Genomic DNA, 24,347 nt, shown 5'->3' with positions numbered 1-24,347 from the left:
TCTATGGGCATTTCTATGTAGCTATAATATACGGTACGCTAGTGTCGCCTCCTGCGCAGAGCTTTGCCTAATATGCCGTAGAATATGCCCTATTAATTTATTGTCGTTTAATTTTGTTGTATAATTAAATTAATTTTTGGCACAATCCTTCCTCAGTAGCATCATGTCACAACGTATAATTTCAGCGCCATCTGTTGTTGTTAGTTTAGCAGGGTACTCGAAGTCGTTAAAAAAGTACTGCACTTCCTTCCTAAGAAGCGTCATAAGATTCAGGTGCAAACTAAACTAAATCGAGTGTAGTGTCTACCCCTCCTTTTGGGGGTTGAATTTTAACCTATAACATGGCCGGGGATTTTCTCGACATATTAGTAAAGTTTGCATCAAAATCCGTTCAACCGTTCTCACGTTCTCCGTGCGAACTGTTGGAACGTGTTCTGTTATCGATCGATCGATTTTAAGTATCCCCAGCCAACTTTTTTTCGGATATCTTCCACGTACAGACTTTCTTAATGCTCGGTGTGAAAAGTTGTATGAGTCACTTGGGAGCAAAATTATTCACGCTCAGGATTCTACTTTAGAATCCTTCGCTACATTTTGGATTCAATATACCGCCCTCGCCGTAAAAACACCATTTTGTTTCCTTGTGACACAAATAACTATTTATTTAGGTTATTTGTTTTGTCTGTGTCCTTATTATTAACATTTTAAAATAAACTTCATTGTTACTCTACTAACCAATATGGAAAAACTTTTTTCTGAAATAGAGAATTTGAATAGTATTAAATTGAGTATTTCATAAAGGAGCGTACTCAAAGCCAAAATGTTTACGCAATGACTAACGCCGTAATAAAGTATCATTATTTATTCATAAAATTTTCAAAAAATATCAAGTACAATTTTTCAGTCCATACAATATTTCTTAACGAGTTCACATTTCTGAACTGTAACTAGTAACTTATAACTAAAACATGACCTAGACAAGGACTTCAAAAATAATCTCTTAATTAATCTTAAAGGTTGTTCACATCACAGACTTCTCGCAGCCGCACTTTGTTCCAAACAAAGTTTAGAGACACCAATATTGGTCCATGACTGGACTGTACTTTGGCACACATAGTACGAAACTACTTAATCCAAATGACCTTAGAACAAAAAACAAAGCTAATCTAATCTACTATTTCCTTGTTTACATTTGATAACTACCTATGTCAAATTGATCAAGAATGTCACGACTATAAAACTTTTAAAGCATTATTGGATTATTTAAAATAATTGACTGTTGATTTTTGGTAATGACAGCAGTGATACCCATTTCGATATGGAATAAAAACATGTATTATAAAAACTTTCTAAATTTTCAAACGTGTAAACTGAGTAACCTCATTAATTAACAATAAATCAATAACAAGCAATACATGTAACATTACACAAACTCTGAATCATGTCAAGGAATGCTATTATTTTATCGGTACATTACAGTTATTGTTTTAATACTTATCGAAATACTGCTTTAAAGTCACACTGAGCCGCAAGTAGCATTTACCGTCGTGATGCAAGCATGAAACTTCACTTTCTGCCTAATACAAACTTAAGGCTTGTTGCACCATTATTTGAAAAGTTCCTGGTATTGTATGTAGCATGTCTGTGATGCCATCTCTGTTCATTAAAATAAAATATGTGTAAAAATATGCGTCACATAGTGTTTATCAGAGAGTGGTGAAACAAGCCCTTAAAATGAGGGTCTTCACAGAGGCGAAATATCGCTAGATGGCGTTAGTATCGTGAGGTCCGTTTGACGTTTGGTTGCGATTGGCTCATTTATTTAACCAATCACGAGCAAACGTCAAACGGATCTTACGATACTAACGCCATCTAGCGATATTTCGCCTCTGTGAAAACCCTCATTGCGCACACACGACGGTTGATGTCCAAGAGACCCTCGTGTTCTACAGTTTGTGCGTCAAATATCGATATTTGCTATATTTAGCCGGCTTAGCTGTGTAATATTTTACCAAATTACAAGCACCGATTCAAATAGAAATATGAAAAATGCCTATATTACTAAAAAATCGGAAAACAATTCAGTGATTTATAAATCTTGTAAAATTCATAGAAATATTAATAACGATAATAGTACTTGCCTACTATTTTATATAATATGTGGGTTATATACAGTACATACTTAGAACCCTGTGAGCCGTATCCAGGATATTAAACAACTGAATAAAAAAAAAGAAAATAAACTCAATAATGTCCAAAAGTAAATTTCTAATTATAAAAAGAGCCAAGATTTAAATCGACCAGTAAACATAATTAAACTTAAAATAAAATACACTTTCCAGCCAGTCGTCGTTCAAATAATTAAATAGAGGCAAACAAACGAAACCAGCCAAACATGATGAAGAACCGCAATTTCAATAACATTACAAGTTCGAGAACCAGCAGTCCGATACAAATTACAATTATCACATGTGAAGAGAACTGTATAATTAAGATTCATGTGGGTATTCTGAAATTTGGAATCCAAAGCCAAGACTTGCAAGAAAAATCGTCACAAGTTGAGTCGCATAGTGGCGCTCGACAACCACTTTAATCTTGTTCGCTTAACAACCTCGCAAACTACGCATCGTATGCCACCGTTTTTTTTGCCTGCTTTCCACAGTGCTGCTTAAAATACGCAAACGGTGCGGAATCGCAGTGACGTGCCGTAAACGTCACGACTTTTGTTCGGTAAAGACTTGACGTTTACGGCACGTCACTGCGATTCCGTATTTTAAGCAGCGGTGTGGAGAGCACCTTTACTTCTCTCATAAAGCATTTAATTTTTGTGTTGAACTTGCTTTGACCATTTGTGTGCCGACATCCGATTAATACTTCTAAAAACCTGGAAGGTTCTTTAAGAGACCAATTAAAATATTAATTCGTTCAGCATTCGTTTTGCAGGTGGTAGGACCTTGTGCAAGGTCCGCCCGGATTGCTACCACCATCTTGCTCGCTAATCCTGCCGTGAAGCAGCAGTGCTTGCACTGTTGTGTTTCGGCGTGGAGAGTAAGACAGCCGGTGAAATTACTGGCACTTGAGGTATCCCATCTTAGGCCTCTAGGTTGGCAACGCATCTGCAATACCCCTGGTGTTGCAGGTGTCTATGGGCGGTGGTGATCTCTTACCATCAGGAGACCCACTTGCTCGTTTGCCATCCAGTCGAATAAAAAAAAAAGCATTACTTAATTACCCAAACCGACTGACAGTTTAGTGTCCAAATTATTCAGTCTCCTTTTTTTCTTCATTCATTTTATCCGTTTTCAGTATTCCTGTCAGACGGCACTTGTTGAACCTGTTTATTGCAACTTCTGTCAGCAGGTCAGAAGTCCTTTGCAACTGCTCGGACTCCCGGCCGAAATAACATTTCAGGTCACTGCAGTGAGCCATGTACTTCCGCCACTTTTCATCCCTCCCGAGGCAGGAGGGGTTGCCGATTATGATCAATTTAGCCTTAGCTCTTGTCAGAGTCACGTTGAATCTCTGTAGAAAGAACAACATTATTATTAACAACATACATTGCTGATTTAACACTATCAGTCACTACGCACATTGAGTGCATTTGACAAAGACTATGAATGTTCGTTAATGTTTTTTGAATTGTTTTTGCAAGGAATGACGGTACCTTCACTTATCGTGAACGGGTTTGCAATGGGCCGGGCTGTGTTCCCACCCAGTATTTAATCATAGGAATGCTTCTTTTATTTTTGCATTGTCTTATCGAGAGTAATTGTACAACATCATTATTATTTAAATGGTAAATATTGGACGTTTTTAAAAAAAAGTATACCCTTTCCTTTTTTTTAAGTTTTGGAAATAATATGGTTTTTCCTACTCAAAATCAAGAGCACAAACGATTCCGATCATTTTAAAAAATGTCCCCATTTTTTTATACAAAATTTATGAATCAGTTTTGTCACGCCCATACTAAGTGTATGAAAAAAACGTCGCAAAACTGTAATTTTTTTGGGGTATTTTTTTTAAACTATCGGAATCGATTGTGCTCTTGATTCTGAGTAGGAAAAATCATATTAAATCCCTCCCTCCCTCCCTCCCTTCCTCCATACGGTTTACGCCATACAATAAAACAACCGTATGTATTCCTTATGACTGCGATGTAATTTGCAAGATTTCATTCGTTAAATTATACATACGTTTAATAGTAGAGGGCTCTATTTTGAATTCGGAGTAGAAAGAGCTATTTTAGAGTCTATAGAATCGTGAGTGTAGCGAGGGATTCAAAGTACGCCGCTTTAGGGAAAAATATTTTGGCTGTTGAGTGATGGGCTCTTTTTTTAACACCCTTTGAGAAAAGACCTCCTTTGCGTCGTCGGTTTCCGAGTAGGTGGGATAGAAAGTAATTGCCGCTACAAAGTACAAAAGTTAACTATCAAGAGGGAAAGTACCTTGTCGTCTACGAGGAATCCCAATCCGTATTTGGCGTCATAGTCCAGTAGACGGCAGTTGGCTCGCACTGTTGATACGAGGATCACGCGTTTTTCTTTGCCCTGGAACGCCTCCACGGTGCCAATTTCCACGGCATCGAGTCCCGCCGCTGCGTTACTGATGAGCCAGCTCTTCATTTTGTACACCTGAGGATGTTTAGAGTTTAAAATGGAGCAGTACTTCATCAAAAAGGATGTACGGAGTGGATTCAATTGCCTTTCCCTCATCATCACCATATCAGCCATAGGACATCCACTGTTGGACGTAGGCCTCCCCCATAGATCTCCAGTCGCCTCCAGTTGCAGTTACAGATGGTCGTTGGGGCCGAAAGGTTCTCGAGTAGAGACCGCGGATCGACAAGCGCAGCGTAGGACGTCCACCAACGAGATGGACGGATGATCTGGTTAAAGTCGCGGGTTCACTGTGGATGCAAGCCGCTTCCAACCGAGACAAGTGGTTTTCTCTACTATGGGAAAAAAACAGACGGCGCGGCGGCGGTTTTGAGTTGCAAACAGCCACGCCGGATTAAAATAGATAGGTAATTGAGATATTGTTGTGTCTATGGTGAAACCAGTGCGCTGTAGTGGACGGAGACATTAAACTGTTGCGATATTCATGCACTGACCTGTCTGATGTAAGGAGCTATGATGCCGATATCCACCGGTTTGACGTCATGCTTCTCGACCAAAGCTTTCGTATACATTTTCAACATGTCTAGTTCTTTCTCGTTGAAAAAGCTGGCAAAAAACAAAAGGTTTTTCTAATGACACGGTAGCAAATGAGCGTCAGATATGACGGTAAGTTAAGGTCAGATGGTGGTGCCACAGTATAACAAGTTTTCCCTACGGTAGGCCGACGCCTTTGAAGATGAGCGATACCGCAACCTGTATAGGTATTTACGCAAGTAAGGAAGGGTTGTCACAAATTTAAAATTTGGAAGGTATGTAGATGTCTTTTACGAATCGGTACATATTGGTTTTGCGAAATGATATAAAACAAAATGAATTAGGGGTAGCATACTTACTAGGGGTAAGAAGTATCAACATTATATACTTTCATAGATTAGTAACCGACAAATACTTTCGGTTTCTAGACTTAACGGACTTAAAGTTCCTGTTATTGAATTTATTACATAAAAAATAACGAAGTATAATTATATAAATAGATGAAATCTTAGTTATTTATGCGAGATGATGATTTGAACGCACTCACAGTACATGTCATATGCACCATAATAAATTTTATTATAAATTTAAATGAAAAATCGATAGCCCTAGAAGACTTGTCCCAAGCTACTAAGAACGGCAAAGTATGCAGCTGGGGCTCCTCCCACCCGCCCCGCACGATTGCTCTGTCTAGACGTCTCCGTCGGATTACTGTAGGGAAACTTGTTATACTGTGGTGATGCCATGAACACCCCCAATATCAGAGGATTGTAGATGCACGCGTTCGCGTTGCCAGCCTAGAGGACAAATATAGAAACAGCTTGCGGCACATAAGTGTAGCGGTGACGTTTAATATGTAAAGGTATCGTGCGGTAGGTATCTGTCTGTGCACTGAAGCAAAGCGAGGCAGCGGAGCGGTGCGCAAGGTAAAAATCCAACAATAGAATTACATAAAATCTCCGCAGCGGAGCGCTCCGCTGCCTCGCTCCGCTCCAGTGAACAGGCAGCCTTACTCTACGTCAAAGCACTGCAACAAATGCGCTGCTACTTAGTAGTGGGATTAGAGAGTAAGAAAGCTCATAGGCTTTTAATTTCTTAGCACACAGCTTTCCCGTTGCAAAAAAAAACGTGTGTAATGGTACCTGGGAGCCTTGCCCATGCGTTGCTCGCGTGAATTGACGGAGTGGAATACGACAGCGCTCTCTCCTCCCTCCAGTGGAAGGATTTTGCGAGAACTTAGCGGGTCCGGCTTCGCCAACGCCTGTGTATCAAATTCATTATAGATGACACGGAAGAACCTAAAATCATATTTTCCTCTCGCTCATTTAAAATAAATGTGACAAAGATAGTAGTATTTGGGTTCTACTTTCGCGCCGTTGTATACTTAAACGGCATTTTATTAAGTAAATGCATTTGTTAAGGGAAATATATTGGAATAAAGACAAATCAACAATTAAAGAATAACAAGTCATAGCAACCGTACACAGATATAAAACACAGACTTCTATAAAGACACTAGAAGACTCGTTTACTGGAAGTACTTTAACATTTCCTTGCCTTTTCAAGCCAAACTGTTCACAAAGCTTAATCAATTTTGGCTTGTACAGAGGCTTCGTGAATATATCAGCCAATTGTTCTGCTGTCGGTACTTGTTCAATGACTACATCATTTTCAGATATACACTGTCTGACATAGAAGTGTTTTATTTTGATATGTTTAGTCTTTCGATGCTGTACCGATGGAGGGTTGTATGCCAGTTTAATTGCTGATTCATTATCAATTCGCAAAGTAGGCGTGTCAATATTTACTTTAGATCTTGTAACAACCTTTTCAGCCAAATAATCTCTCGACTTGCTTCACTGGCCGCTACTATCTCCGCTTCGGTAGACGACAGTGCAACCGTGGTTTGCTTGGAGCTTCGCCAGGATATGGCGATCCAGCATAAAGACATAACACTCCGCTCGTAGAGCATCCGCTTGTATCGTCACCACCGTGATCTGCATCACTGTAGCATACAAGACGATTTCGCCTTTTTTATACTCGAGTCCTGTATCGACAGTTCCTCTAAGTATCTAAAGATTCTCTTTACTTGTTGGATATTATTTTTGGTAGGGTAATCTAGGCTTCTTGATACCACCCCAACTGCATATGCTATATCTGGTCTCGTTGCAACCATAAGATAAGCTAGAGATCCAACAGCTTGTCGGTATGGAAAATTGACTGTTGATCAGGACATTCGTCTTTCTCTATTTCCTTTTCGCATTTTATAATGGGTGTCCCAACAGCTTTGCAGTTACTCATCCCGAACTTGTCTAGCAATTTTTGAGTGTAAGCAGCTTGATGAACCTTAATACATTCATTGTTTTGTTCTATTTCGAGCCCAAGGAAGTAAGACGGAATTTTGTCGTTATTTTAAATCGACCTTTCAATTCATTTTGGATGAAATCGTCTGCCTCTTTCTCATCTGATGCAGCAACAGACCGTCATCAACATAGAGCCCAATTAGTATCTTATTATGTCCACGTTCTCGGACATAGACACAGGATCAGCTTCACTCTGGATAAAACCAGATTCTATAACATGAATGCACTCATTCCAGCATTTAGGTGCCTGTTCCATAAGGCTAATAGGAGCAGTACTTCATCAAACTATATAAATTTTCTTCTTTGACTTATAGAATAGAGCCTTTTCCTATGCATTCGTCACCTCTCCGTTCGCTCAATACATTACATTCTCCGAAGTTTAAAAGAAGGAATATGTCTCTTCTATTTTAAAGTGACTGGACGCACCGTTATCGACATACCAAGTACGATTGTCGTAAACATCGCTACTTGTTAATAGGAGGTCTATCCGCAATCCACTTCTGACATGATGTGACCTTGTGGAATCCCTCTCTACAATAATTGCATTTCCTTTTCTTAAATTTATCCTTACTTTTTCCTTTAGATCTCAGTACTAATGCTTCTTCGATGTTGTCCTTACATCCACTCGTTAAAGCTCTTTCATGCGCACACAACTGAGTCGTCAAATTTTCGATATTTCGATCACTCTTATTCATCAACAACCAGCTAGACTTAAAGTTAAAATATTTATCTGGAAGGGTATCCAATTTGCAAATTAAAAGCATTTCCGGGAGTTCATTTCCATCAATTTCCTTGTTTAAGTCGTACATATGTTTTTAAGTGTCGAGATGTGACTTGCCATATCATTATCTTCAAGTTGAAAGCGGAAAAACCTCATGCAAAGTTCATAGCTTCGATCTTCCTTTGCCCCATCATAAAGACGATGTAGCTCTGTCCACATATCTTTCGACGTTCCACATCGAATTACTTGTTTAAGGTTTCTTCGGTCATGTTGGTCGTAAGGAAAGCAATGCATGACTGTCGAGACTTTGGTACTTGTCCGAATCAGTCTTATATTTAACAATTCCTCCGATGACGCCTTCGCCGCAGGCGGATCAGGTTTTGTCGCTATTCCTTGGATTATATCTAGCGTACCTGGTATGCTCCGCAATAGCAACGAAACTTTGTATTTCCAGGTTTGCCAGTTGGTACTACCTTCGAGTCGTCCAATCTCGAATTTAATGTTTGAACCCATTTTCGTTCGATTTGATTGTTCCGCACTCTTTGAAAAAATAGACCGTTATCCGGTTTAAGCTTCAAATCTTATTTTTGCGCTCTGCTACCATATTAAAGTAAATGCATTTGTTAAGGGAAAATATATTGGAATAAAGACAAATCAACAATTAAAGAATAACAAGTCATAGCAACCGTACACAGATATAAAACACAGACTTCTATAAAGACACTAGAAGACTCGTTTACTGGAAGTACTTTAACACATTTTGCCAATGGTAGATTAGACGACCACCAATAAAGTCTAGGAACTTGGTAGCTAAGGGTAGCCACTAGCATGTTTCAACTGTATCGCTACTACAGTGACCGCCGTCAGTTTGCCTTGAAAAAGCGCTTGTGCTTAAGAAAATTAACTGAAGGAATCCGTGACTTAAGAAATTTGCATGGGATCGCGAAGTAATTAAGTATCTTCGCGATCCCTGCATAATCTTACGAACGCCAAGCCTAGCTAAATTAATGAACTGAAACAATTACTTTGCTACGTTTATGCAAGAAATGTGTGTTCATGCGGCTCCTCCACCTCTTCACTGTAAGAACACACACAAATCACACATCCCCATCTATCACCACCACCACACTACACTGACGCGATTCCAACCCAACCAGAGCTCGGGAGTAGAACAGAGACGCTGCCTTAATCAAAATCAAGAATATTTACTTTATAAAAAAGTCGCAATTAATTTATTGAATCGGGCGTTACTTTGCGGAGGTTCATATCAATGAACTAAAAACACTTTACGGCGACCAACGCCTTTGTCACATTTGTTTGCCAAGTTGTTTTTAGTTTATTTAAAGTATCAAGTCATAACATACCTTTAGATTGCCGTGGTAGAACAGTTGGTTGGGCAGGTGCAGGATGTCGGGTGCGTTACGGAAATTTTTGACCAACATGGTGATATAGTTAGGGTCGGATTCATACAGATTGGCATAGTCCGATCTCAGGCGCGCCATTAGGGATTTACCTGAATTCAAACAGTTGTTTCAAGTGCCAGTTCCAAATAAAGGTAAGTATATTTTTTAAACTTAAGCGGCGAACATAGTGAAGTATTATAAGTATGTAGAGGTATAGTGGCGCATCGAGGTCTCTACGTTAATAAATTCTAGTGAGTTAAGGTTTTCCCAAAATAAAATATCAGTTCTAATAAAAGTACAAACATTATTGGCTATTCTATAGTATACTTCACCGTAATGAGGAATGATAAATAGATGCCGTATTGTCTAAAGCGCCATCTCTTTCTACCCTCATTTTATACCGTGTAACAGAAAGAAGTGGTGAAAACGATTGTGATTCCAAGTGTGTATAAATACAATAAAGCCTCTGGTTGGACTCTTTTTTATCGCCTCCCCCCCCACACTCCGCCGCCCCTCCCCGCCCCGCACGTACCTAGCCCCCGCTCCTTGGCGTCCCTGCTGATGCAGACGGGCCCCAGCTGCTGCGGGTCTCCGGCCAGCACGAGCGTGCCGGTCCGCGCCAGCAGCCCGCACACCGGCACCAGCGCCGCCGGCTCCGACGCCTGCGCCGCCTCGTCGATGAACAAGTGGGACATCTCCAGTTTGTGCGATTGTTGGGCTCGCGGTCTGCGAAAGCGTATGCCATTTTTTCACACAAGTATTCAAAAAATATAGTCATAAATATCACGGGACACTTCTCGGTCCCGAAGTAAACAAAGTTTGTGTTATAGAGTACAGTCACTAGCAACAATATGAGTGAGAGAGAGAGAGACATTTATTTACACATATTCGATACACAGAAAAAACACTGGCTATCCGGTCTCATCACCATCATCATCCCAGCCTATATAAGTCCCACTGCTGGGCACAGGCCTCCTCTCAGAACAAGAGGGCTTGGGCCATAGTTCCCACGCGGGCCCAGTGCGGATTGGGAACTTCACAAGCACCATTGAATTGCTTCGCAGGTTTGAACAGGTTCCCTCACGATGTTTTCCTTCACCGCATAGCTCGTGGTAAATTTCAAATGTAATGAGAGAGGTGATGTCACTCAGAGGTGCGAGCCGGGATTTGAACCCACGACCCTCTGCTTGAGAGGCGATAGGTCAAACCACTAGGCCACCACGGCGATATCCGGTCTCGTCGGTCGTCAAATGACTGACTATGAAGACAAACCGACTATGAAGTTTGAAGGTGCCATTCTTATATTTAGTTTCAAAATTAGTGCAGTGCCTGCCTAATTCCATAAATTCGTATTCTCCATTATTGCACAAAACAATTCACAGACGCGTGTCTCAAGCGGATGACACTCGCGCTCGCACTGGTCCCAACCGGTCCGAGATATCGTGTCCGTGAACAGTGTATGTGTGCGTTGCTCGAGCGCACTTTGTATGTAGATTGTTTTCTGTAACCTATCTGTTTTGTGGCATCACTATGTTTAAGTTAAGCTTGAACTATCTGTAAATATCTGTGAGATCCTGTAATTGGCTCTGTCACTATTTTAATAGTCATATAATAAATAATGTAGTGCGGGATACTCACGAGCCATACTTGGCTGCGTGCAGCAGCGTGGTGACGACGATGCGGTAAGCAGACATGGCGTAGTTGGTGACGGAGTAAGCGTTGGCGTAGTCAGACCCGTTGGACACCGGGATCAGCTCCGGTGGCATCACACTCCTGAACACACACCACACATCGCAAATTAAATTACAGCTGATAAGATCGCTTAAATAATTTCAGAAACGATACGAAGTTCTTCGCATGTTAAATTATCTCTGTGTACTGCGATCTAACTCATACTTCCACATTGCGCCTCGAGCTGTAGGTACTTATCCAAAATTACCCAAAAAAGTCGTTGGTCACGTCGTTAATTTCAGTCAAAATAACCACACGAATTTTCTGGCTAATTACATGAAAATTTGTTCGGCTAATTCTAGCGCTGTGAGTCGCACGATACAATACAATAATGGTGTCGTCATTGAAAACTAGTTGGTTTAGTCCCAAAAGAAAATCAGCGCCGTTCGCAAGACCGGCAGGTTTTGCTGATTTGGGACCAATTCGTGACATGCACATACTTATTTTAAGTTATTTTTTTTCCTATGTCGTCACGAATAAATGTTTTCTTCCTTTCTTACCAGTTTTCGACAAGTTGCGTCGTGTGAGAACCGCCCATAGAAATGCAAGTACCAACGCGGGTGACACTCTTTACCGGCCCGGGTAATACTGACATGGAAATACAAACCCTGTTTTTCCATGTCGGTATTATCCAGGCCGGGAAAGTGTCACTCTACCAACGCGATTGATCTCATCTGAAATTTGGCCAGAACTAAAAAAAGGTCACCGGATTTTCGTAGGCGTCGCAATAGAGTTTACAAAAGTACAGTCACCAGCACCAATATATGACATAACAAAGCGTGCATTATTCTGACACAACTCTATTTCTAGGACCGTTAGGGCGTGTCAGATATTTTTGCACATAACACTTTGGCAGTACTTTTTTTTATAAAACTTACCAAACCCTTGATTTGGAGTTAGCGCGCAGTATGAAATTATTGATGTTTAGTTTCTTGTTGTATCTGGCGAGCATGAGTGCGATGTGATCCGCCGCCATGTTTGAATCCGTGCACACCATTACGCGGTACTTGGAGCTGTACATCACTACCTGCAAATTAGTTATGTGTTATTTCACACTAATCCTTGCTTGGCTGACTGTTCAGCATGGTCGCTATTCGCTATTTAAAAAGAAGTCTCATAGAACATGACCAGAGTCGTGGGCAAATGGAGCGGCGGCAAATAAAAAAAATAGGACTGAATATATTAATAGCTGTTGCCCGCGACTCAGCCCGCGTAGAATTCGTTTATCACTATTCCGCACGAACTATTCAATTTTCCGGGATCAAAACCATCATGTCTTTTCCCCGGGACTCAAACTATCTGTATACTTAATTTCAATCGGTTCACCGTTTTACATGTGAAGAGGTAACAAACAAACAAACAGACTTACAAACTTTCGCATTTATAATATTAAAATGGGATGGAATTTTGCCGCCTCCTAAAAGCACCGGCCGGGGCGGGCCGCCCCCCTCGCCCCCTATAAGCCACTGTGAGTACCTGTATGATAGCTTCGACGATGGTCATAGTCTTGCCGGTCCCGGGAGGCCCGAACACCATGTACGGCGCGCGTTGCGAGGACTTTGACAAGATGTGCTGCACGGCCGACCTCTGCTCTTCATTGCTTTGGATCAAAGGGTTGTACCACCTGTAAAGAAAAAACAATGCGTGTTTTGTCGGGTCTAAGAGCTCTGCCTCACTGCCACGTAGGGAGCCGCAAAGGCTACGCGTCGCCAAGTGAGTGACAGCCGTATACATTTCTATATGAATGGAAGATATGGAGTGGAAGTCATGGCGTCCCAGTAAGGCAGACCTCTAAGGCATAAGGCTCCGTTTCCATCACAGATGTGCGAGGAATGTGTTTGTCATGAATCAATAGAAACGCTCCATTTACCTATTCTCGCTCAGCGCAGCTCTAGCAACAGCTCGGCGGAGCGAGGATAGGTGGTTAATTTAGGTACATGTAGGTCAGAATTTGACCATGTAACACCCCCTATGCATGCATGCATGCACCCCCAATGCATGTAATTAGTTATAATGACTTGCTAAATGTGAGTGATGTTACTTGGCCAAATAAATGAATATGTATATACAGCTCGATCTGCCCTTGGTTAGTTTCCATTTGGGGTAGAGTAAGAGATAAGTTAAGGGGTAGGTGGGTCAATCAATACATAACTCAGGACAGGAGACATCAGTGACAAACTTCGTTAGAAAAAAAAAGCAATATATATTTACTTAGCATGCTTAGGAGACGGGCCGTGAAGGAAGTGTCTTAAAACTGACACATCACAACTCCTAACTTTTAGTGTATTTGTACCCCATAAAAAGCATACTTTTAATAAGTAACTCGGGAGACGTTACCATGGCAAGAAGCTACACTAAAAAATGTATTGACCCAGGTAGTATTATAAAGGTGCAGCCTCATGCAACCGCTCGTCGCTCGTTTGCAGCGACAAATCTGGTCACGTGAACCTCTTTTGAATTTCACGCGCCTCACAAAAACTAGCGTCAAGTCGCCGCGTCGAACAGCAGCGTCAACGTGGCTGCTTGATCTTGGTCTTGGGAGCTGATTTCTTAACCTCCTTTAGTGGTTGTCGTGACAGTGGTACAAATAAAAGAAATTGGAGTGAATGAAAACAGAAAATAAGTTTTTTTGGAAATCGACGAGATGTCTTTTATTATTTTCCAGCGCTAAAGCTCAGCATTTTCAGCTTTGTCGCTATATGTCACGTGACCAGATTTGTCGCTGCAAACCAGCGACGAGGGACTACATGAGCCCGCACCTCAAGGCTAATTAGACGGTGATTATAAAGTACTAACGTATAGATAGGCTTGAGTTCCACCCGTTTGTTGTGCGGCTGCGGGAAGAGCCTTGGGAGCTGCCGCCGCTCGAACACGTGCGCCACGGCTGTGTGCGCGCGCTCGTGCGGCACGCGCGACATCAGGAAACGCACGTCGAACAGAGCCTCGGGACCGTAGTACGCTGAGAATCTACAACACGGTATTTGATAACTCCTCAGTTCGCCATATCTTAAGGTCTCTACCCACTAGATCTTATCATGGCACGACCGTAATAGCATAGTAAAAGAGGACAAGTAGGCTCACTACGAACAAAAGTACATCGCGCTCGCATTGCCGGCCGAGGGCGGTAAATAAATTAGTATTGTATTGTACAACTCTTTATTGTTCATAAAACACATGAAAATAACAGAACACAGGATAATAAGATGTACAAAGGCGAACTTATCCCTTAAAGTGATCTCTTCCAGTTAACCTTTGAACGATTGATATGAAATCTCTTTGCAGGCCGCTAGTGACCGCGCGCAGGCAGGCGAGCCGCAGCGCCTGCAGCGCGATACATCCCGCCTATTACTTGTAACACAACGTCAATATTTCAGGTAATGTTTGAGAAAAGAATATATTTTTCACACCTCTCCTTCAGAAAAGTAACTTTTCCTCCCTGACGAGAGGGAGCAAAGTGCAACTTTTCTGTTCAAGGATTTTCTAAGTGTTTATTGCAAATGCCATTTTATGAAGATGATAATTGTAAAGCCACGCCATTTTCTATACTGGTTGTTCTTTAATAATATTTAGAATTTGTTTTCCAAGTTTCTTAATGCTCGGTGTGAAAAATTGTATGAGCCACTTGGGACCAAAATCATTTTCACCTTGGGTGTTAACACTTGAATCCCTATTACGCTCAGGATTCTATTGCAGAATCCTTCGCTACATTCTGGATTGAATGTACGCCCTCGCCGTAAATACACCTTTTGCTCCCTTGTGACACAAATAATTATTTCCCTGACACGTTGCTATTACGGCCATGTTATGATACGGTGTAATGGGTAGACCTTTATAGGTAGCTTATAGGTAGGTACATTTTGGGTCGATTTCAGAACTTAGGAAAATCAAATAATATTTGACTACTGCTTTATTCAAGTACAAAATACATGTTTTACTCGTATAGGTACCTATGTGCTGTACTACATATACACAGCGGCACAAAATTTGGCCCACCCTTCATACAAAATTATCGATTCTGCATACATTTGAGGGCCAGATTTAATGCCGCTCAGTACATATTAATCACAAGGAAAGGTACCCAACTGCCCGGCTCCGATTTGATTTATTTTTATATTTATGTTAGAGAGCAGTCTAAAATAACGGACACATTTTTATTTACCTGTCCAAACTCAACCTATTCGGAGATATTGTCCTCCAAAGTATACTAAAAAGTTACCAAGCACTCTAACCTCTGTAGAGTTTTGCTAAAGCAAATTGCTAGTTAATTACTGGCTTGATGTTGGAGAACATGAAAAAATAATGGACCGGTGTTTTGTTATTTCGGCTCAATGAGTGAAACCAAAGTGAAACGATGAGAAGTATGAAAATTCGAAGGGTGTTTTTTTAGCAGGGGCAGGGTGTCCGTTATTTTAGAATATTCGCTCTCTAACAAAGGTATATAAAATATATCAAATCGGAGCCGGACAGTCGGGTACCTTTCCTTTCCATTACACAAATGACTGTATGCAACAATTTATCACTAAATCTATTCTATTTTATAAGTAGTGCAATGCCTACCTGATTCCAAAATTGGAGTGAGAATGTAATTTGAAGAGTTATGTTTTTTGAGTAGGGTGTGATATAGCACGCGTCATCTCGTTTAAGTAAAGCTTAATCTGTCATCTCCCAGGATAACAGGATCGAAGGATTTTGGGCACAAATTTGTGCCTCTGGGAGAGGACAGGTTAAACTTGTATTTTGAGACTATCTGTGAGATCCTGTAATTGGCTATGTGTCACTATTTTCATAGTCATATTGTTTTATAAGCTGTTGGTTCTCCTTTAAATAAATAAATAATCTGTATCTTCTTACTTTTCGTCTATATTAGCGATATGTATGACGCTATCCTCCATGTCTTTTATGACTGCTTCAAAAAGGACCTCGTTGCTTCCATGAGGCATAATGTATACTTTATCACCTAGAATAAATAATCAATTAAGACCTCATCTTCGTTTTACGAAAAACAATCAATATTGCAAATACGCACCTCGCAAAAGTGAAGGACGATTCTCAGCCAAACCGGGCACTTCAAGTAAATAAATTTTGCCCTTTTGTTCTAAAGATACACCAAACATGTTATATTTCTGAAACAAAACAGTCACATCATACAACTGTACCCATAAAATAAAATTAAAAATAGTCCTAAATAAACTTAATTTACATTTTGGTAATAGGATCATGCGAGCAGGCGAAAGAGCGAGACCGGGCCACCAGATCAGATAAGTTAATGGCATGAGAAGAATTTCCATTAGAGGTGTGCGAGGAACGAGATTTTCATGAACCAATAGATATGCTTCATTTACCTATCCTCGCTTCGCTCAGCTGTTTCCACCAGAGCTATGCTGTGTGTAACATTTAGGGGCTGTTTCACCATCCATTGATTTGTGTTAACTGGCGGTTAGGTGTGATGCCGTCTCTATTTTTTTTGTTCGAATAGACGGAGACGGCATCACATTTAACCGTTGGTTAACGCTAATCAATGGATGGTGAAATAGCCCCTTATTCTACTAATATTATAAATGCTAAAGTTTGAGTCGCACACAAACAGTCATCACGGCAACACACAGTGGTCAAAAACTTTTGACTTCAAACACTGCGGACGAAAAGGCACTGCAAAGCTCCCCGAACGCTGCCCAGCCGATCTCTTTCTCGAAATTGGACCTAGCTAGCTGTCGATTCGATCTGTAGGTACATTATAATTAAACTCACCCGCAAGTTGATTCTGCAAATAATTTCCTCCCACCACAGTAGATGATGGAAATATAGCATATAGTTTTCTGGCGTTATTCCTTTATCAAATATAGCCCTGAAATTAGTCACATAGACAATAAAGCAATAGCAATTTTGTTTTTTAGTACTAGGCTGTTCCATTGAGATAAGTACATCACATAGGTTTTTTAAAACGAAAAAATTTTGGATGCTCTAGCCGTGATTTAAACCTATATTTCCTGGCTTACCGTGTCGAATAACACCTTAACAACACAATCAGTTTTTTTTAAACTTTCCTTTACAAACTTATCATTCCGCTCACAAAAAAAAAAAAATTGTAGTGACGTACTACTGCGGCTAAATTGCGCGGTTTATTTATTAATGTATTACCTGGTAGCTATCATCACTTTCCTCAGCTGTAGTTTGACTTCAGTGGTTTCTTTTATCTTTTCTAAAGCATCCTCTTCAAGGCCATGAGGTAAAAGCTTCTTCAACAGCGGTGGGATTTTGTAAAGAGAATTGAATGGCCTAGAATTCAAATATTTATTAAAAAAAATAATAACCATGTATTTCTAACGTCCTGAGACCCTGCGTCAAGAAATGTTTACTACAAGAATTTCTAAGTTAGTGGCAATCAAGAAAAGTTAAGATTATGTTCAAAATTTTGTACGCTGGATCTTAAGCGGCAATTACACTAAGTCGTTCGCCGCATGCTGCATGCGGTGACCGCAAAAGTGTAAAGAACACGGTAGTGAAGACGACGCTCGTTGGCCAGTAGTTTGAAACAAGTTCGCCGACCGCGTTAGGTGAATGACTCAGTGAAATCGTCGCTTTAGGATGTATGAAAATTTCAAGACTTGCTCCAAAAATTTATAAGTGCCTGTGAATACACGGACAAATCATATGTTAATAATTCATATAAAAATAGTCCTTACACATGATCAGTAGACACTATAAACTTTTCTGCATGATTCCAATCTGAATTCGAATACGGACTTTTGGCTGACCATTTTTCTGTCTTGTAAGTTTGAACACTTACGACCTGAAATAGTAGAATAGACAGAAAATAAAAAAAACTTAATTAAAATAATAACCTCGACTTCTGCCCATAGTTCTTACCAACGAGCGAAGCTGCCAGTAAGGACTATAAATAATAAAGCAAGGATAGTTTATATTCAATTATTTCACTAAAAGTTACTGTACCATTTCCCTAACAAAAACAAAGTTCTTCTTGTCACTTTCTCTATAGAATGTAAACATCAAAGGCATCTCATATTGTCCAACATCTCCGCCTAAAAATTTTACTTCTATTCCCGGTTTAATGAACGATTCTGAAACAAACATTAAATGTTAAAAATCCTTAATGTTATCCAGCGCGTATGTGCCACTGCTGGGCAGATATTGTTTAAGCAGATGGTTGGTTTTTGTGTTTATCATCAATCAATTTGATTCAAAATGTGCCACCTTATACATCAATCAATGCATGTAAACTTTTGTCAACAGCATTTCCCTCTCTTAGTCACTCTGTACACTCTTGTGCTCTTGACATAGTGGTCGTGGTCATCAGATTAACCTTTATGGCGACTTTCTCGGGAAGTGGTCATCCATAAATTACGTCACAGATTTAGGGGGGGGGGGGGGGGGGGGGCAGTAAGGCAGTTTGTGACATAGGAACAAAATAATTTCAGTTTTCATAACAATACATGTGACAAGTGCTTGCACTGTTGTGTTTTGACGTGGAGACTGGAGAGTAAGACAGCCGGAGAAATTACTGACACTTGAGGTATCCCATCTTTAGGCTTTTAGGTTGGCAACGCGTCTGCAATACCCCTGGTAATGCAGATGTTTATGGGCGGTGGTGATCTCTCACCATCAGGAGACTCACTTGCTCGTTTGCCATCAAGTCAAATAAAAAAAAGGGGAGGGGAGCGGCTAAAAAATATTATTATTATTATTGAAATAAAACACTAGCAGCTTTTAGAGCTGATGGGTGTACATCAGTGCACTTGTGTTTTTAGTCTTTCTTTTTTAAGTGTTTGTCTAGTCTATTTTTAAAACTGTTCACTGAAGGTGCACTTATCATAAGTGCACCTTCAAAAATGGTCAAAATTAGTGGGACATACTTCATGGATGGCCCCAAAACAGTGTGGTAATTTCCCCTTGTCTACCACACCGCAGAGCTGGAGTCCAGAGTTCGTATTAAGCAATAGAGAGTGCTGCTACCCACTCTCTCGACACTACTTCCCTTAGTCGCCTTTTACGACAACCACGGGAAGAGATAGGTCCGTCCTATTGTACTACCGGGCACAACACGGATTCAACAATAGTTAAAAATCCTAAAGAACATTTACAAGTCAAACTAACCGAACCACCTGCGGAAATATCACGGATTAATATTACAATACTTTGTTTAAAAGTTTGAAGCTCAACAAACTGACACTCACTAGCTTTAAGAATATGTACAGGTTTGCCAAACTCATATTCTGAATGGTTCATCTCAAACTGGGGTTGAGGGTGCGCCAGTTGAATGCCGACCACAATAAGATCCTCATTCTTCATGTCATTATCAACGCTGAAGGAGAATGTTACTTGCTGGTGGGGTTTTACCTGTAAACACATTAACATAGTAGTTTTACTAGATAATGATCATCCATTAAAATTTCCTAACTAATAATAGTAGATTATTGTCATGACCTGGAAGAAGGCAATTGCTGGCCGAGTATGAGAAGAGTCCATTTAACTAAAACAAAGCCAGTAATTGCTATTCCAGCCAAGACTAATATAAAGCTGTTCTCAAAAATGGTGCACTTAACCTTCTGATATGTAAGGAATAATGTAGATTTTTGAGAAAATATTATTAGTGGCTCCGGTTGTCATGCACCCCTTACTAGGTAGTGCCCCTTGCCACAAGGAGAATTAATGAAATTAATGAATAAATGTCAAAATCCTGCTGTCATTACACGACATGTTCTTGTGTGCGTGACCTCAATCTGGTAGCACTAGCTATAGGTACTTGCAGGTAAAGATGAACCTTGATGAAGGACATAAGATAGTTTTTATTTTGAAAAACTGCATACCTAGTCTCCGCAGAGTAGAAGTCTATATAAAGAAAGGCACAAGCAACAACTAGTACTAGTAAGCTTCCTATTAAACCATGTTCCTGATCTACTTACATTCATCCAGATTTTATGATGACTAGTCGGTGGTTCTTTAGTCACAACAGCTCCATCAAATGGCAGACTCTCTGCGCGCCCAAAAATTAGTATACCATCTCCGTTTCTACTGAATCCTTTCCTGGAATACATTTTTCTTTATACTTTCAATTTAATTTAGTAAATTAATAAATAAATAAGTTTCAATTCACTAAGCATAATAAGATTTTTATTTTATTGCAAATTGTTTTGTGGACAAAACTAAAAAATGTTAACATACTTTTTCTGTTTGTACATGTAGAGTATCTTGTTGCAGATATGCTTAGGGGTCTGCTGGTGCACCAATAGAGAGTGTTCATCATATTCATCATCAACGAAGCCACAGTATTCGCAATACTTGCCATTCTCCTGCATCTTGCTGCAACTGCAATGTAAAACAATCATGGAATTCCAAATGTAGTATGCTATTGTGTAGTTTTGTATGTGGGGAATAGATCTCTGTATGGTAACACATAGTCAATGGATAGGGCATGTCCTGTCTGTGAATAAGTGTGTTATGGGCAGAGCTTGCAAAGGGTGAACCGTTTTGCGAGTTTGCATAACATGGACTGAACATACTCTGCCATTTAATGGTAGTTGTCCCATGATTTCTCTATACACTATGAAAAATATTAATAACCAGCTAAAATTGAATTCAACATAAAATTTGCTTGTTGTTTAATTAATTACAATTAATAAAAATATTAAAACCAATAACTACAGGATACATGGTCATCCTACATTAATTAATTATTGAAATGAAGTAGAATCTTGGGGGGATTCCAGTCTCACCGACTTTGACAATGACAACTTATTTAATTAACTCATAAATGATCTTCATTTGTCTAAGCTAATAAAATAAATTATAAAGCTTTTGAAAGACGTTGTAAGCTCATTGACAAAAACATTAGTAGGGTGACACCTTCGATCTAAGATTCGGGCGACACAGATTTTTTTGTCAAAAGTTAGTGTTGAAATAAAAAATAGCAAAAAAAAAAAAGTGTAACTTAATTGTGACCACTATCAATTACTGAATTAGAAAAATTGGTACCTGATCATCAATTAAAAACCACGGTGTATTGAAGTGGATAGGTAAGGCAAGAAGAAATGCATTGGAAATTTAAAAATGTAAAAATCTGATAGACATTTATTACAATTATACGGAAACTTTAAAATTAATTTTAATTTTGCAATATATTGTCATTTTAGTTTATTCATAAGGAGTAAAGTTTTGGTTTGTTTTAATATTTATTTTACAGGATGTACCCATATCTACACTTAAGAGTAATGACAGTTCTCTCTTTCTGAGCTCTGGTTGATTGGAGTACTTTTTGAATGTAAGAATACATTTTATTTCAAATTCAACTTGATAATGTATGTATGGAGGAGATATCAATAGAAAATTTAAGATAATAATATTGTTATCTTAAGTTGTAGATTAGCTATTGTTTATTTAATTTCAGCTTGTTCAACAAATGCAAGTATCAACTTACCAGCAGTTCAGAGTATTGATCCTGTATGTAGCGCACTACACCTATCCATTATAAGAATTAGTTATGAAATTAGATACTTGTGTGTATATCCAAGGAGTGCAAACTAAACATCATTAAATTATAATTAGAATGAATTTTGTTAGTTAAATAATGACGATTTGATTATATTATAATGACTTAATGACATCAATTTACATATAAGTATGTTTATTTGGTACTCCCAAATTACAGTATATTAATGTTTAATCAGTATTTACCACATTAAGCAATATAAATTGTATTCCTTATCTTTACTAATATTATAAATGCGGAAGTATGTATGTCTGTCTCTTACTTCTTCATGCTTAAATATAAAGATAAAAGTAAGGGAGACTTCAAACAAAATCACTTTTTGAAACCTTCTTTTGCCAAATATGTATTAAAAATGGAAATTATGGCTTAATGAAAAACATTTTATACTGTTTTACAGTAAGTAATAAATTATAATCCCTAATTACCTTTTAACAGTGGAATGTAAGACTTAGGCTACTAGTTTTTTAGGCGGGCTTGCACAGACCAGAGGCCTTGTATTGTCTAACGCACATGGAATCACTGACATTTTAACTAGCACTGAGTAGTTCGGAGACTAAGAATTGTTAGGAATGTATTCTCTGCACTGACCAAACAATGAACTACTTAATCAATTTTGTGCAATTCCAATACTTCATGTATTCTATTTGTTCTTTAAGTTTACAAGATCTGTAAACTGTTTGTAAGATGGGAAGCCACCGGGATAACCAGTGAAGCTACAAGTCCAGAACAATAACATCTAAGTGTGAATAATATTTAGCTAATAAATAAAAATATAACTAGACAAGTTCCCACCTTTACTACAGTTATTTTATTCCTTTTCTTACATATAAACAAAACCTATATTTATTACCAGACTGCAAATCTCACAAGTCACTGAACTTAAAGAAAGTAAAGGTACAGTCAAGTGCAAAGATATCGACACGGCCAAAGTTGCAAAAATATGTATACACAGCCTTAATGCTAAGTGCATAAAGTCGTGTATACATATTTTTGTAACTTTGGCCGTGTCAATATCTTTGCCCTTGACTGTACAACTAGTTTTTATTTTTTATTATGTCACACGGTATAGGATGAGAGTAGATAGAGATAATAGAGAAGGTGAATGCAATTGTGATTACCCACTTGTTACAAAACAGGACCTCTTTGGATTAACTACTTAACCCCGAATGCACTGATAATACATGGTTAAATAGTGTTAAAATATATGGAACTGTCCCCCTTGGGTTAGCAATTTAACTAAATTCGGGACTGTGGAAGTGGCCCTCCGAGAAAGTAATAATTCATGGTCATGGTATAAAACGTACCCACTCACTTGTTTAGAAAAGCAAAACAAACTAAACTAGTAATTAAAAAGTACTTAGTTTTCAATTCAAAACATACCCCGAGTTAAATAAAAACGCTGTAATTTCTTCAAATCATTAACTGCTTGTAAAGTCACCTTTTCACTATTGCCGGCCAACCAAATCAAAACACGACCTCTTCCTTACACTCGTTACAAACATTTAGATATAACAAAGGAATTAAATGCCCAATAAATGCCACACAAATACCGGAATCCGGATCTGTCAAAAACTTGCTGATAAACAAAAAATTCCCCGAACAACGACAATAGAGAACAGTTGCATTGCGATAATAATAATGTAACCGAACTGAACAATTATTTGAAAACTTACCCGTTGTAACTTGCAGGCGGAAACTTGTAAAATGCTTTTATAAAAACTTTAAACTTCTTCGATTTTGCGAAATAATTGACATTATTTATCTTAAGCTCACAAACGAAAAATCGAATATAATATAGATAAGACAAGCAAACAAAAAGCATTCGCGCTCACAGCAGCACAGCATGGCACAGACTATACTAGGTACATACGTAAGTACGTCTAGTCTTGGTCTAATCTATTACTGTACTAGGGATGGCGATCTAGGATCGATTAATTGAAGAATGAATGTTTTCAACGAAGAAAATCGATTTTTTAACAGCGATTCAGAGAAATCGATCTAGTGAATCAAGATTGAAGATCGAGAATACTGAATCGAAATTCGGTTTTAATATTTTTTTGTCGAAGTTCGTAATTAAAACTTCTTATCATGCCGCCTCGCCTACGCTAATAGTACTTGACAGGAGAGTAAGAGATACGACACGCACAGCGGATTTCAATTACTACGGTCATTTATTTCATAATTGGATTTATATATTGAAAATACGAGCTAGAAAAGCAAATCCAGAAAATATCGATTTTTAGAGAATCGATCATCTTGACTTCGATTTTTTTGTGAATCGATTTTTCAGACCTCGATTCGGATCGATTTGAAAATCGATCTTTTCTGAAAAGAATCGTTACCCCAGCAGGGCTACTACGAAACTCGAAGTTCGTGTCGTGCGTTACCTCTGACACTTGTCTTATACTATACGAGAGAACCTCGGTAACGGCGACGGTGCCGGTGGAACTCAACGCAGGGCCGGCGCTGGAGCCG

General features: G+C 39.1%; 1 protein-coding gene across 3 annotated transcripts; it reads right to left on the bottom strand.

The window, feature by feature from the left end:
• Window positions 1–847: 847 nt before the first annotated feature.
• LOC141432769 (putative helicase MOV-10) lies at window positions 848–23,720 on the bottom strand. Of its 3 annotated transcripts, none has more exons than XM_074094523.1 (20): window positions 23,546–23,720; window positions 20,549–20,692; window positions 20,290–20,410; window positions 19,561–19,723; window positions 18,320–18,447; window positions 18,052–18,158; window positions 17,507–17,644; window positions 17,117–17,213; window positions 16,395–16,491; window positions 16,220–16,325; window positions 14,165–14,335; window positions 12,845–12,992; window positions 12,247–12,395; window positions 11,276–11,410; window positions 10,170–10,363; window positions 9,599–9,747; window positions 6,293–6,411; window positions 5,111–5,222; window positions 4,446–4,631; window positions 848–3,522 (listed from the first exon to the last, which is right to left on the bottom strand). In XM_074094523.1, exons 1-20 carry the CDS (start codon window positions 23,692–23,694, stop codon window positions 3,262–3,264), a joined length of 2,874 nt encoding a protein of 957 aa, XP_073950624.1. In that variant the 5' UTR covers window positions 23,695–23,720; the 3' UTR covers window positions 848–3,261. The 3 variants fall into 3 exon arrangements, with proteins under 3 accessions (XP_073950624.1, XP_073950625.1, XP_073950626.1); XM_074094524.1 differs by lacking the exon at window positions 23,546–23,720 and adding an exon at window positions 23,253–23,467; XM_074094525.1 differs by lacking the exon at window positions 23,546–23,720 and adding an exon at window positions 21,801–21,899.
• Between the last annotated feature and the right edge of the window lie 627 nt (window positions 23,721–24,347).

This window comes from Choristoneura fumiferana, chromosome 11 (genome assembly GCF_025370935.1).
Source record: "Choristoneura fumiferana chromosome 11, NRCan_CFum_1, whole genome shotgun sequence".
NCBI lineage: Eukaryota > Metazoa > Arthropoda > Insecta > Lepidoptera > Tortricidae > Choristoneura > Choristoneura fumiferana.
Note: the sequence above shows the minus strand (reverse complement) of the source record. Positions and strands in the feature narration are given on the sequence as shown.

Bases quoted from the DNA above. Each gene is read 5' to 3' on its own strand.
- LOC141432769 (XM_074094523.1), bottom strand. From the start codon at position 23,694: ATGCTTTTTGTTTGCTTGTCTTATCTATATTATATTCGATTTTTCGTT. The intron at 6,412-9,598 runs GTATGTTATGAC...TTTGATACACAG, and splicing joins TCTACCACGGCAATCTAAAG to GCGTTGGCGAAGCCGGACCC. The intron at 3,523-4,445 runs GTACTTTCCCTC...TTCTTTCTACAG, and splicing joins GATTCCTCGTAGACGACAAG to AGATTCAACGTGACTCTGAC.